This window comes from Emydura macquarii, unplaced genomic scaffold (assembly GCF_026122565.2).
Source record: "Emydura macquarii macquarii isolate MOO-44397 ecotype Brisbane River unplaced genomic scaffold, CSIRO-AGI_Emac_v2 contig_212, whole genome shotgun sequence".
Classification (NCBI taxonomy): Eukaryota; Metazoa; Chordata; order Testudines; family Chelidae; genus Emydura; species Emydura macquarii.
Window position 1 is genome coordinate 3,179,827 of NW_027130349.1, and position 13,773 is coordinate 3,193,599.

The 13,773-nt window shown below is 42.8% G+C and overlaps 1 protein-coding gene across 1 annotated transcript in view; it reads right to left on the bottom strand.

The window, feature by feature from the left end:
* Positions 1-1,526: 1,526 nt before the first annotated feature.
* The window catches only part of TAF4B (TATA-box binding protein associated factor 4b), a 123,747-nt gene continuing 111,500 nt past the window's right edge, over positions 1,527-13,773 (bottom strand). The window contains exon 15 of the mRNA XM_067546385.1: positions 1,527-3,419. Coding sequence (XP_067402486.1) covers positions 3,252-3,419 — 168 coding nt within the window. The 3' untranslated portion in view covers positions 1,527-3,251. The remainder of the gene's footprint in view (positions 3,420-13,773) is intronic.

Consider the following 13,773-nt stretch of genomic DNA (forward strand, 5'->3'; position numbering starts at 1 on the left):
CTTCCTTAGAATTATACCTTTGCCACCATACTTTTCTTGATAATTCCAAAAGATCAATTGTTCTTCAGAGGACTCTCTCCTCCCTGCACAATTCAGCACTGTGTAGAAGTAACAATTCAGCTGAACTGCTTTTATAAGTTACCCCCTTCCCCACGCATCACTAGTCACAAGGTGTCAAAAGATTTAATGTATTGAAACAATCTCACAGCTCTACAGGAATTCCTCTCCTTTCTCTATCTTCCCCCTATTCTTATTGGCAAGATTATTAGTTTCCACACTTGGGAAGGGCTGTAATTCAGTAACTGCACCAGGGAGGATATTTCTTATAGAAAGGGACTCGCTAGTCTACACAATAAGGTCTGAGCTCGTCTTTCACAGATCACACTCGGTATGTATTCATTTGTAGTACACACAGCCCTTTCCAACTTGTGGGAATACAAGTACGGAACCCATACAAACAACTTTAATTATTAAGGCTGTCACACCAAACAACTCAAAATATAACTGACAGATTTTGGAAGTAAACCAATAAGAATTGGCTTTCAGTTACTGAGAAACAGATGATGTGTCAGATTCACTCCAAACAGATTTTAAAACAATTGTGAAAGTCAATGTGCAGAAACTGTAACTGTGCAGGAACGTAACAGGTTAGAGGTGTATTGGAAGTGTTTGTAATGCACATCAGCGGAGGTGAAGAATCTAAGTACTGGAAATATAGGGCACTGTATTCTACATATGTATGCAATCATACCATGACCTGGACAATGCTTAAGGGGTCCATTATAAAATATATTTAAGTGGGTATCTTATAACCTGTGCATATTCTGGAAAAGTCACTACAAATATATTCTTGTTGTACATTCCCAGTATAGGTTAGTAACTGGTCATCCATAGTAAGTGTCATCATCCTTCTTAATAAACTGCCAAAGATTAGAGAAAATTGCCCTGAATTAAAAATCAAAGAAAAGGTTATTGAGATAAACTTCCTTACCTTGTCCTATCTCCCTGCCCCAAAAGACATGTATTTGAATCATTTAAAGCCTGATCCAAAACATACTGAAGACACTGGAAAGATATCCATTGACTCCAATGGGCTTTGTACCAGGGTCTTAAACTTCCATGTGCATCTACTTTATGAAGGACATACCACACAGACACCAAGAATAAAAATTAATGGCTGTTCAGATTAAAAACAGATTTGCTCTTGCTTAAATAATATATGAAACTAGCACAGCTATGCTGGAAGTCAACAAATATTTTAAGTTTCAACTATAATTTTGGGAGGATATTTCTATTAAGGAGTTCCTTGCTGATTTTGTTCCTAATTTATGTTTAAATACAGACTTCAATGGGCAGGTGTTCAATGAATCAAAATATTTAAAATAAAACAACCCACAGCTTCCTGTACCTACAACTATGGTGCTGATTCCTGTGACTCACAGATATAACTAACTGTATCTCCTCTTACTCATTAGTGAAGCATCAATCAATTTTCATTTCCTAGCATGAGATAAAGTAACCCACTATTATTTTAATAAAATAATTGCTTTAATACAGTATTTAAAATAATTTTAAACATCTGGTCAATAAGATACAGTACACAAATATGGAAAAATGCTGCACTTTACATACAAAGTAAAGCTAAGCATTTAATTATACAAAACAATTTTGCCCGATGCCATCAATATCTTGCAAACTACAGCTTCATAGTCAAAGTACTGCTTTTTATATATATGCTATATGTACACAGATGTACAGCATTCGTTTTTGTTCACTGTTGTCCCAACAAAAAACAGGACTCATCTGAAACACACAGTATTTAGTAAGGGTCTGCAGTGGTCCTCATGATGGAGAACGTCATTAAGCTTAATTTTTTTCACTTTAGCATGCCAAATAACCATAGGAAGCCTTTTCCTTAAAGTAATTTCAGCAGGAAGGTATTAAATACACAATTCCTGCTTCCCGAATAGTTGTGTCAGACAGCCATGCTATACCGTGCTGAGTCGTGGGGCATGCGATGCACTCGGAAGAAAGGGTTTTCCCTGCTCTAACAAGGCAGTTTTCACCAGCAGAGCCAGATCTTCAAATGCAGAAAAAAGCTCTATTCCAACAGTATTGAGGAACTGGAGTCACCTTCACAGAGTAGGAATTATGCAACGGACTAAACCATTGAGTTTACATTTTTTTAGATGATCCCCTGATCGCTAATTAAGATATTCTGCACATCTTTGCTGTAGTACCAGCATCAGAGCAGTTACATTTACATTCTCAAGAAAGTAGTAAATGCTCTGCAGTACCTTGCAAATACTCCTCGCTCCCTGAAAAAAGGTCTCTTTTCTGACTATACAGAGTTTTAGAACGTTTAACATTTTAAATAGTCCTTTCTGCAGACAGCCAGTGCAGGCTGCTTTTGATTCTGTTCAATTCTTTGTTCAAGGTTTAGTTGAATTTACTGCTAGTTTAGAAGACTAGCAAAGGAAAATATACAAAATCTAATTTCTCATTCCCTTTTAAGCCTCCTTTTCCTGATTCTTGTATTTTAGCAGCTCCAGGTTTCCTCAACACTGAAGCTCACTTATCCAAACCATAGGATGTGAACCTTATCACAGGAGCTTGTGCATTTATACTCATCTTCTTCTTGGTGGAGGTCTTCCTTTAGAGGCAATAAGGAAACGTGAACATACTCCACCTCCCTTTGCTTGCTACCTTGTTCCTTGCAAACTAGCTTTTAAAAATAGTTACAGCAACTAATTCCAAACCCAGGAAATGTAAAGATATACTGAGTCAGGCAGGCAATACACTAGCATGTTGATTGATTGCTGGCTCATGATTAAATACATTCATCAGGCTATGTAGTGCTTTGAAATTTGTTTTCCTAAATAAGGTTGGATTACAGGAAGGCACTACACACAGAACTTGTAGACTTTGGAGTACAGAAGCAAGTGACATAGATAACTTGATACACATCTTAAGTCTTCAGTCTGCAAGAGTTAAATGCATGCAGGTGGGTTGAGTACGTGTGCGCTCAGTGTCTTTATTGTTTTACAGACTGGTTTAACCTGAATGTGATTTATTTTTAAAAAACCCTCCAGGTGCTAAGTTAGGTATTTAATAAAAATTTGTATCTGTAAACAAAAGTTATCCTCATAACGGATTATTTTCCAGAAATTAGAATTTCAGGACAGTGCAACAATGCTTCAGTGTTTTCTTTGGCAGTAGACAGCAAGAAATGAAATGCAAGATTTGAATCATCACTTCAGAAGAGCACGGTACAAGGCTAGAGAACGCTTCATCTCTCTCTCTTGTTCCATGCAGAATATCAAGTCCCTGAGACAGACACGTGTTATCCTTGGACGAAACAACTGTTTTGTAAGACTAAAACCAGATGATCCAGAAGCAACTGCACTGCCATTCAAGCCCTAAATGGAGGATGGGGAGGGAGGAGAGGAGAAAGAGAGAAAGTTAATTATTTTTCAAAATTCACTTGTCAGTTTCTTCTGAATGGGCTAGACTACTGTAGTCTTGTAAAAGCAGGCATGTAATCTAGTATTTTGATGTTCAGCTTTATGTACGTTTTTGTAAGAGATAAATCTGCAATTCATAAATCCCATTTCTACATTACCTATTACTTAATTTATCTCTTGCAACATAATTATTGCCTGCCATTTTAATTGGTTATTTCAACAAGTGGAAGAAAATATCACACTACACACTATGGTGAATAATTGCATTTTCACTACAGATACAGATCAGTGAGTGCTTGTACAGACAAAAACCAAGCTAATAGCAAAGATAAACTGCCACTTAGTTACACAATAGCAGAGCTGAGGAAAACTGAATTTTTTGGTTTGTGAGAAAATGGCATTTTTAAATTTGGTTTTAGGGTAATCAGGACCAAAACTAAAGTTTAATGCTTGCTATGAACCAGAGATCCCAAAAAATTGTGTTTTGAAGAGACTGAAACATGGTGTTTCCAAAACAAAAAAATGTTCCCTGGCAGCTCTTGAGTGAAATTATGTTTGTCGGGGTGTCTGCCACCACTGAATAGCAGCTGCTATTCCCAGGCAAGGAACCTGGAAACACCAGGTCTCCTGAAGCTTCAGGCCCCCGCCCTCCCAACCTGTCAGCATGGCTGCGCTGCCACAGACCCTGGCAGCCCAGACTTCCTAGAACTCTGACTGGTGGGGTGTTGTTAGAAAGAAACATTCCGTGATTCAGCAAAATTCCATCAAACCCAAACCATGTTTGCAAAATATTTTGGGTTCAATGAATGAACATTTTCTATTTTGTCAGAAAATTTCCAAACTGCTGTACACAAAAGGAAGGGTATGTATGGTAGAGAATACCACAGGAATATACTATTTTGGGTAAAGACACAGGTTAAGTCAGTGGTTCCCGACCTGTGGCTCGGGGGCCAAAAGTGGCCTGAGGGGGCTTTCAAAGTGGCCCACAACTCCCCTCCTGCTGGCTGCAGAAGGGAACCACTGCCCAAGGACCCAAGCGGTGGCTAAAAGGGAGCACTGATCTTCCGTCCCCCTGGCTGCAGAAGGGAGCCACTGCCTAGGGACCCAGGTGGAGCGCACAGAGCTACAGGACTCATGTGGTTTCCCTGCTGCAGCCAGGGGGAGGGAAGATCAGAGAGGAGGAGGCAGCTCCTTGCTCAACTCCTTCCATCTGGCTGCAGTGGGCAGGGGGGCCTGCTGGCAGAGAGTGGTGGCCCTTCAGTGTTGCAAAAATTATTTCTGTGGCCCTCGAGCCAAAAAGGTTGGGAACCCCTGGGTTAAGTCCTCACTACCAACCACAACCACTCTTATACTTCAGATGTTGGTCTCCTCACAAAGAAAGCTGTCTGAGAATGTATTCAAGTATTAACACATGGTAAACATAGCAAAGAGGAACTGGAACAAGCTAACCATTCACCACCCGTGTACAGTATTTTATCTATAAGTGTTTAAAAATAATCCAGGAGTTCTTTTCATTCAAGGCAAAAAAACAAAAAAACCAAAACCCCAGTATCTAAATGCTGGGACAGGATTCCTTTAACATGCAGTCTATCCATCTCCCAATCAGCAGGTTTTTCTGGATATGAAAATCCCATTAGTGGGGAAATGGTGATTAGCTATCATACGTTCAGGATGTCAGCACGAACATATGTACACAGCCACCCCCATTTCGAAACACACAGATAAATTAATAGAAAAAAGGAAGATTACTATGAGTTGCACAATTGACTGGCTACTTATCTTGGAGCCAGTCTCTTATCACTACTGCAGGCTTCTTGGTAATGAATGCCATTTGTACAAATACAAGCGCTCAGACTCTAACTTCAGCTGCCCACCAGCATCAATTCCACTTGGAGGTGGTGTTACTTGGATGCAATCTTAACTATTGCCAATTCTACTCTTCAGTCCCTGTGAAACCTCAGTCAAATGGCTTCAGCACTTTGGTTTAAAAAAAAAAAAAAATCCAATTAAAAACATATATTAGAAACAAAAGCCAGTGAAGGACAGTCCACAGCAACAAATTTGATATTTATACCATAAGAAAAGACTTTATAAATTTAAATGCTCTTTAATGTAAACTAAGACTCATTAAAAGGCACTTTCAGAGTTTAGACCAAGTTGTGCAGAAAATTAAGCAGTATTTCTTACTAGCAGCATGCACAGAATTAAGCACAGTTTCATTTGCTTTACAGTCATTACTATTAAAAACTATGAAATGCCATCACTTGAAACTTTCAGTTTGTTAAATGGCTTGGAACAAATGTATACGTGGGGAAGACTGCTGGCCACATAGCATAAAGAGGGCACGGCTGTCCTGGTAAAACACAAAAGGGTCACAGTTCAAGTTTGTCATATGACAACCCTGAAGGATCCAGGGAAAAGAGAGCTCTGCAGTGCAGCTGCCAGCACAGGGTTGAAAAGGAGGTCAATCCAACAGGATGCAGCAGAAGGCTCAAGGCAATGTTATAAATGAAACAAACCCCCAGGGATTTTTAGTAACCCAACAGCAATGTCCTTTATAATTCAAAGAACTTCATGGAGGTGAAAACATTCTCTCTTTAAACGTGAAGCCTTACCTTTAAAAAAAAACAAAAAAAAAAACAAACAAATTATCTCATTCATTCCCTTGGAAAAATCAGGGCACACATCTCAAATCCCCAACCTCAGATTGAGAGCTGTCAATATTGCAAGAGGTTATAACAAAGCGGGAGAGCCAACCTGTCTGGGTTCAAGATTTATCTTTTTGGAGAGAGTTATACATTCGTGTTTATTAAAGTTTGGAGTCCTTGGAAATCATGCCTAGTGTACCCTGAAACTGAGAAATTGCATTAAGAAAGAATGTAATCGGAGGCAAAAAACAAAACAAGCTTATAGTATAGTCTATTAGACAGTAAATTCACACTTCAAACTTCATAAGACAACTGTCATCTATTATACAAATCTTTATCAATAAGCTATTTGAGTACAAAATTTTGATGGCCTTTCAACTGGCTGCCAAGCACACCCAAAATCAACAGCCACTAGGCTCTCCAAATTCAACTTCTGGGAAGTTAAGGCCACTGCATGTTTATTTGAAAAGCAATAGAGCAAGGACAACATTTTTCCAGGTGATTGGGTGTTGCTGCACTCAGCATTGCAAAGCCTAAATGATTTAGGAACCTAAATCATTTTCGAATAGGATTTAGGCACTTAATCAAAATCCTGCTGATTGCCAATGAGATTTTGGCTCTTAAGTACCTAAATACCTTTAAAAATATGGGTCCAAGTCATATTTACCTGTACTGTGCTTTAACAGGCAATCTGGGTTAAGCTACTCACAGATCTGAAGAGCTAACTGTTGGTACTGCAAAAGGAAAGAATCTGGTTGGAATGACACCCAACACTGGATGCTGGGTTGCTCTGAGGCTACAGCATACAGACACCTCATTTAAAGTACAAGCTAACTGCAGAGCACATAATAGCAAAGCCTCAGATATTCATCATTCCAATTCCCTCTTGGTTTGCCCTTCCCCACCTGCAGCAACTTTTCGTCCTTTCATATTTTGTTTTAAACTGGGGAGCAAATGGGGGTGGGGGGGAATGGAAGTGTTTGTACTGACACTTTTTACCTCTAAGGGTATTGCTTTAAAAGCAAAACATCTTTCTGAGGTACCAAAAATACAAACCGGTGCTCTGTGGTTACAAGTTGTGCTCACATAGTGCACTGAGAGTAGCTAATTGCATCAGATGTCTGCATCTGTCAAGAACAAAAGAAAACTATACAATTCACTGCTAATGCCAAAGACCTAGAGTCAAGACGACTAGGATTTTTGACACTCAGGACCAGACACATAGGCGACACTCTAGGGAGAGTGCTCTCTATTGCATAATTGCCAGAAGATTCCTCTACTTCTGCTCTGTGAGGGAGAAGATAAGATACTTTTTGTCAGGATTGGTGCTAGCCCTATTTGTGCCTTGGGTGACAGTTATTGACCCTCCTTTCTAGTCTTCCCCCCCCCCCCCCCCAACCTTAGATGCCTACACACCAGCTCCCTTGTCTGCTTTGCTGATTTTACCTTAAACAGGTAAGACATATCAGCCCCTACAGGCACCAGCCTGAACTCTGTCTTGAGTCCGCATTAGTGTTTGAGAACTAACAGGAAGGAACGTGTCCTCTTCCTTCTCATACTCCCTCCACTTATTCTAGAAATAGTATGTACGCCATGCTAAGATACTTAATAGGCATTTTTTCCTTTTGTAGAATGGAATAATTTAAAAAGAGGATATGCATCCCTTCTACAGGGAATTTCCACCTATCATCTGAATTACAGTAACATATAGATGTCCTAATTAAGGTCAAGGCCCCATTCCACTAGGCAACACACGTGAACAGTGAAAAACAGACTAAGGTCTTTGGGGTAGGGCCTAAGATAACAGCCAGGTGGGAGAGGAAACAGAGGTACAGACAAGTGAAGTGACTGCCCAAAGTCAAAGCAGGTCTGTGGCAGAAACAGGAATAGAATCCAGGATTTCTGACTCCCAATCAAGTGCCCTCACCAGTGAACGATGCCTCTTCTCTTTTCTGGGAAAAGATTTTAGAAGACATGCCAAGAACTGCATCAATGCCAATCAAAACTGGCTCAGCAGTACCCACAGAGGGCACTGAATTCTCTTAGACTGTGGGAAATACACGCCTAAGACCTGTTTTGAAGGGAAAGAATCAATGCAAATGTGATTTCACAAATATGAGTTATATGTACCAACTGCATCTGGGCAACTTTTTGAACAATTATGACTTCAGCTAAATCTCTTGACAATTTCTCTCACTCCCCAACATAGTAAAAAACTGGGCTGCTTAAAAGTGAATGAGAATCACTGGCAAGGCCAGTTGAATAACTGCCTTTCCCTCCCACTCAGTTAAAGTATTTGCTTTTTAACCAATGCAATGCACAAAATGAAGAGATTGATCTCGTGAAAGGCATAATCTCAAGCAGAGAGAGGTTCGAGCAGCACCAGGAAGCACCAGCCAGTTTGAACAGACAAGGAGGTAGGCTTCTAAATCAGTTAGTGGAATAAACTTAAGAAAACCTATTAAGTGTATTCAAACAAAACAAACAAACTCACACCTCTAACTTGAAGATAGACCCTAACAAAGTAAGATCCCTGTTGCGGAGATAAGAGACCAGCAGTAGATCCATTAGGGTAAAGAATATCCAGTTCCCTATAAAAAGGACCTGCACTGCCAGGTAGGCCAGGCCAGAGCAGTGTTTTCAAAGCTCAAACCCCAATCGCTCATCTGCACACCCATGGTGGAATCAACACCTCAAGCAAGAGCTGGTGGACTGCAACTATGGACAACTTGCTCCACCGCAGACATGCTCTGGCTTTCCCCCCCAACTGGCCCCCTGATGTTCCCTACACCAGAGTGGCAGGGGGGAAAAGGGGCACAGGGCTGTCCAGCTTTACAGATTCTGAGGATTCTACCAGAAATCCTCCAGGTATTGCCTCAGGGCAGCTTTGATGTCACCTTACAGGCACACTCCAATTGCTAATCTGGAAAGTGCATGAGTGGGCAATACACCATCAAAACACCTACTGGGGTAGGCAATGGACAGATGTTGCCATATCCATACTTTGGAAACAATTATAGCATGAGGCATTGACACCAGAGGGAGATCGACGGAAGCTAGCAGACCCAAGAGTGAGTGCATTAGTCCCTCCAAGGCAGTTATAATTAGAGAATTACCACATTACTTCTAACACCACATCCTATATGTAATAGTTCGCTAAAGAATTATGGCTCTTTATGGAGCTTATCTGAAATTAAGACTGGAGCAGCATGGCTTGTATCCAGATAGAAGGAAACCACATAGTCGTCACTGACCAGCTTAGTCTTTTTTCACTACGATCATAAAAACGTAGGACTGGAAGGGACCCCCAAACATATCATCTAGTCCAGTTGCCTGCACTCAAGACAGGACTAAGTAATAACTAGCCCATTCTTGACAGGTGTTCGTCTAACCTGTTCTTAAAACCTCCAGTGACAGATTCCACAACCTCCCTAAGCAATTTGTTCCAGTGCTTAACTACCCTGATAGTTAGGAAGTTTTTCCTGAATATCTAACTTAAATCTTTCTTGCTGCAGCTTAAGCCAACTACTTCTGTTCTATCCTCAGAGGCAGAGAATTTTTCACCCTCCTCCTTGTAAAAACATTTTATTTACTTGAAAACTTATGTTCTCCCTCAGTCTCCTCTTCCCCAGACTAAACAAACCCATTGTTTCAGTCTTTCCTCATATGTCATGTTTTATAGACCTTCAATAATTTCTGTGCTCTACTCTGGACTTTCTCCAATTTGTCCACATCTTTCCTGAAATGTGGCACCCAAAACTGGAAAAATTTCTCCAGTGGAGGCCTCAGCAGCACAGATTAGAATGGAAGAATTACTTTTTGGATCTTGCTTAAAACAATCCTGCTAGTACATCCCAGAATGATGTTCCTTTTTTTTTTTTTTTTTGCAACAGTGTCTCACTGTTGACTCATTTAGCTTGTGATCCACTATAACCTGCCAATCTCTTTCTGCAGTATTCCTTCCTAGTCAGTCATTTCCCCATTTAGTATGTGTGCAATTGATTGTTCCTTCTTAAGTGGAGTACTTGGCATTAGTCCTTATAGAATTTCATCCTATTTACTTCAGACCATTTCTCCTGTTTGTCCAGATCATTTTGAATTTTAATCCTATCCTCCAAAGCACTTACAACCCCTCCCAGCTTGGTATCATCTGCAAATTATCTAAAATTATTTATGAAGGTACTGAAAACAACTAGTTTCAGAACTGATCTCTGCAGGACCCCACTTGATAATGCTCTTCTTGCTTGACGGGAACCACTGACAATTACTCTCTGAATGATTTTCCAATCATTTGTGCACTCACCTCATAGTAGCTCCATCTAAGTTGTATCTGCCTAGTTTGTTTATGAGATGATATGAGAGAGCATCAAAAGCCTTCCTAAAGTCAAGATATTTTATATTACACACACACACACACACACACACACACACACACACACACACACACACACACACCCCATATATACCCCTCCCTTCTCCCATCCAAAACCAACAAAATGTCAAATTACCCTGTCAAGTAAGGCTAATGGGTTGGTTTGCCATTATTTGTTCTTGACAAATCCAGGTTGACTGTTACTTATCACCTTGTTATCTTCTAGGTATTTGCAAATTGTTTGACTTCAGTGCCCAGAAAGAAAATGGAGCAAATAATCAAGCAAACTGACTGGTCTAAATTCCCCAACTTGTCCTTATTCCCCTTTTTATAGATTGGCATCTTTAGTGCGCTCCTCTTCTAGTGCTCTGGAATGTCTCCCGTATTCCATGAATCTGTCTATGTGGCACATTCTGAAAGTTTTATATTTAGGGTATCAAGTAGGCAGCCCTTCACCTTGCCTTCTTTCTGTCAGAAGAGGAATCCTTTATGTACCAGTGAACTCACTAAGATACCATGTGAGAAGTCAGAAGCTGTACAATTACTACTGCCAGAATGATTTTGGTAAAGAGTGAAAAGAACAAATTGTTTAATAAGATTTAAGGGTTCCAAATAAAAAAAATTAAAAAAACGTATTGACCTATTAATCAATCACATCTATTACTGTTGTCAGACTGTTCTTCAGAACAATTGGTTTGAAAGTCTCCAGTGAACCCAGAGCTTTCTCCAGAATTTATGAGCCAACAGTTCAAAACCGTATCTCAAAAGGCAAGAGTGACAAGTTTGACACAATAGTGGTGGTGATTATGAAGTAAGAATACCAAGGACTGTGCTGTAATTAATTAATTCAGCCTCCAAGGTATTAAGTGAAAGGAAAAACAAGGTTACTTACCAGTAACTGATGTTCGAGATGTGTTGCTTATCTCCATTCCACTATAGGTGTGTGCACGCCTCCGTGCATGGCTACCAGAACTTTTTTCCCCTTAGCAGGTCCCGTGGGGTCTCGCGCACATGCCAGGGTATATGAGGCGCTGCCGGCCCTATACCCCCTCAGTCCCTTCTTTCCGCCAACTCCGGCGGCAGGGACGGGGGGGTGGGTTGTGGAATGGACATGAGCAATGCATCTTGAAGAACATCCATTCCACTATAGGTGACTAACAAGCAGAACCTTGGAGGTGGGCCAGAGTTAGCGATGAGCTTCCTGCAGCCAAGCCCTGCTGAAGCCCACTCCTTCCCGCACCTTGGACAGAGGCATAGTGGGATGTGAAGGCATGCACCACCAGACTGGCAGCTTCTTTGCAGATACCCTGCCATAGCACTTCAACTAGGGAGGCTGTAGAAGGAGCTTGAGCTCTGTTGGGTGAGCTGTGGCATTTGGAAGCAGCACCTTCAGCTGCTCGTGGCCAAACGCAACGCAGGAAATTATTCCCAAGAAAACTGCGCCAGGCAAAGACCGCTGAACATTTCATCCGGCCAGATGCTGCAAGGAAGAGCTGCATCACTCTCCGGAACGGCCTCATACATCTGATGTAGAAGCCAGGGCCCCACTCGTGTTTTAACGAGTGCTGCCTTTTCCTCCCCTACGAACAGTGTGGTTTGGGGAAACCTGGGGAGAATATATGATTGGTCCGATGAAACTGGGCAATCATCTTGGGCCAGAAGGCCCCGTGCGGTCTCAACTGAACTTTATCTTATAGACTACAGTATGAGGCAGGAGCTCTGAGGTCAGAGCTCTGATCCTCGAGACCTTCCTTGCCGAGATAAATAGCCCCAGGAAGGCCAGAGTAGAGGGCATGATGCCATGGGTTTCGGGAGGGGCCCATGGGCCGGGAAGGACCAGGTCGAGATTCCAGGGAGGCACTGGGTTGCAGGCCTATGGATAGAGTCTCCCACCCCCTTCCGGGACTGAACCGCCATCTGATGGGAGGACCGCAATCCCCCTTCCAGTGGCTGATAGAAGACTGATATGGCTGCTAGGTGGGCCTTCAGGGAGGCCACAGTCAGTCCCTGGAGCTTTAGCTGTGGCAAGTATTTCCTGGATTGCCTATACTGGTGAGGGGCTGGGCAGAGTATCTCGGGACTGCTCCCGGCAGGCAACAGCCACTTCCACTTAACCCGGTACACGACCTGCTTGGAGGGCTTCCTGCTACCCATCGGTACTCACTGGGCTTGTTTTGAGCGGCTCACTCATCACCTCTCGGCCACTGATCTATCACTCCCTGAGGTGTCGAGGGTCCAGAGCTGGGCATCACAGATGACCATGATGCTTGGAGCTGGAATCACGGTGGCTTGGAGGATCCCGAAGCGGGCGATCAAGAAATTCAGCAGCATGCTGAACCTGTGCTGGTGTGACAAAGCCAGAACAATCGAGATGGCATCTGTTTAGTCCCTCCTCGTTTTGAGCAGGACTGTATGCAGGAGCGGAAAGGCGGGAAAGTGAATATGAGGGTCTCTAACCGCTACAGACAAATGGTGTTGGCGAGCGCCCCTGCCTCTTGACCATGTAGAGAGCAGCACTGCCGACATCTTGTGCTGCAGTCCGATACCGACGGATTCCCTTTGGGGAAACCCCACTCCAGGCGGTCATAGACACCCTTAGAGGGCGCAGCGACCCCTTGTGGTAAGGAAGAGCGACCCCTTGATGTAGTCTGCCTTGCCGTTCCTCACCCCCGGGAGGTGATCACCGCCAGGTCCTAAGGACCGATAGGTTCCCTTCATAAGGCTGACGAATGGGCCCCCGCCGCCTGTTGATGTAGTACATGGTCACTGCACTGTCTGTCAGCACCTGTACCTCCCTGCCCTCGATAAAGCAGAAGGACATTCCGCAAGCCCTGAGAGCGTTTTGCAGGTTTTCACATCTGTGTGCCGACGCCTCTCCTTCCTTGGCCAGACGCCTTGTGAGCTGAGGTGAGCATTGATACGGCGCTTTACCCTCTGCTCGAGGGGGCCACTATCAGGGTAACTGAAGGAGCCTGTTCCATGAACAGAACGCCCCTTCACACATCCCAAGGAGTCGTTCACCCGTCTCAGGAGGCTAGGGCTTGCTGCTGTTGGTTTTTTTTTTTTGGGGGGGGGGCGGAGGCGTGTGTGAGTGCGAGTGTGAGAAAGAAGGATATCATAGCCTCCCGGTGCAGGAGCTGCCTGCTCGGACTGTATTCTGGGGCCGTAACAGAAGTGGCCTAATCATCAGACTAGCTATCCTCACCCTACAGGTGCAGGCCACCCTGTGATCTATCAGCTGTCGGCAACATTTGGCTGTTTTCATAGGCATTCGTGCAGGTGGCCCATC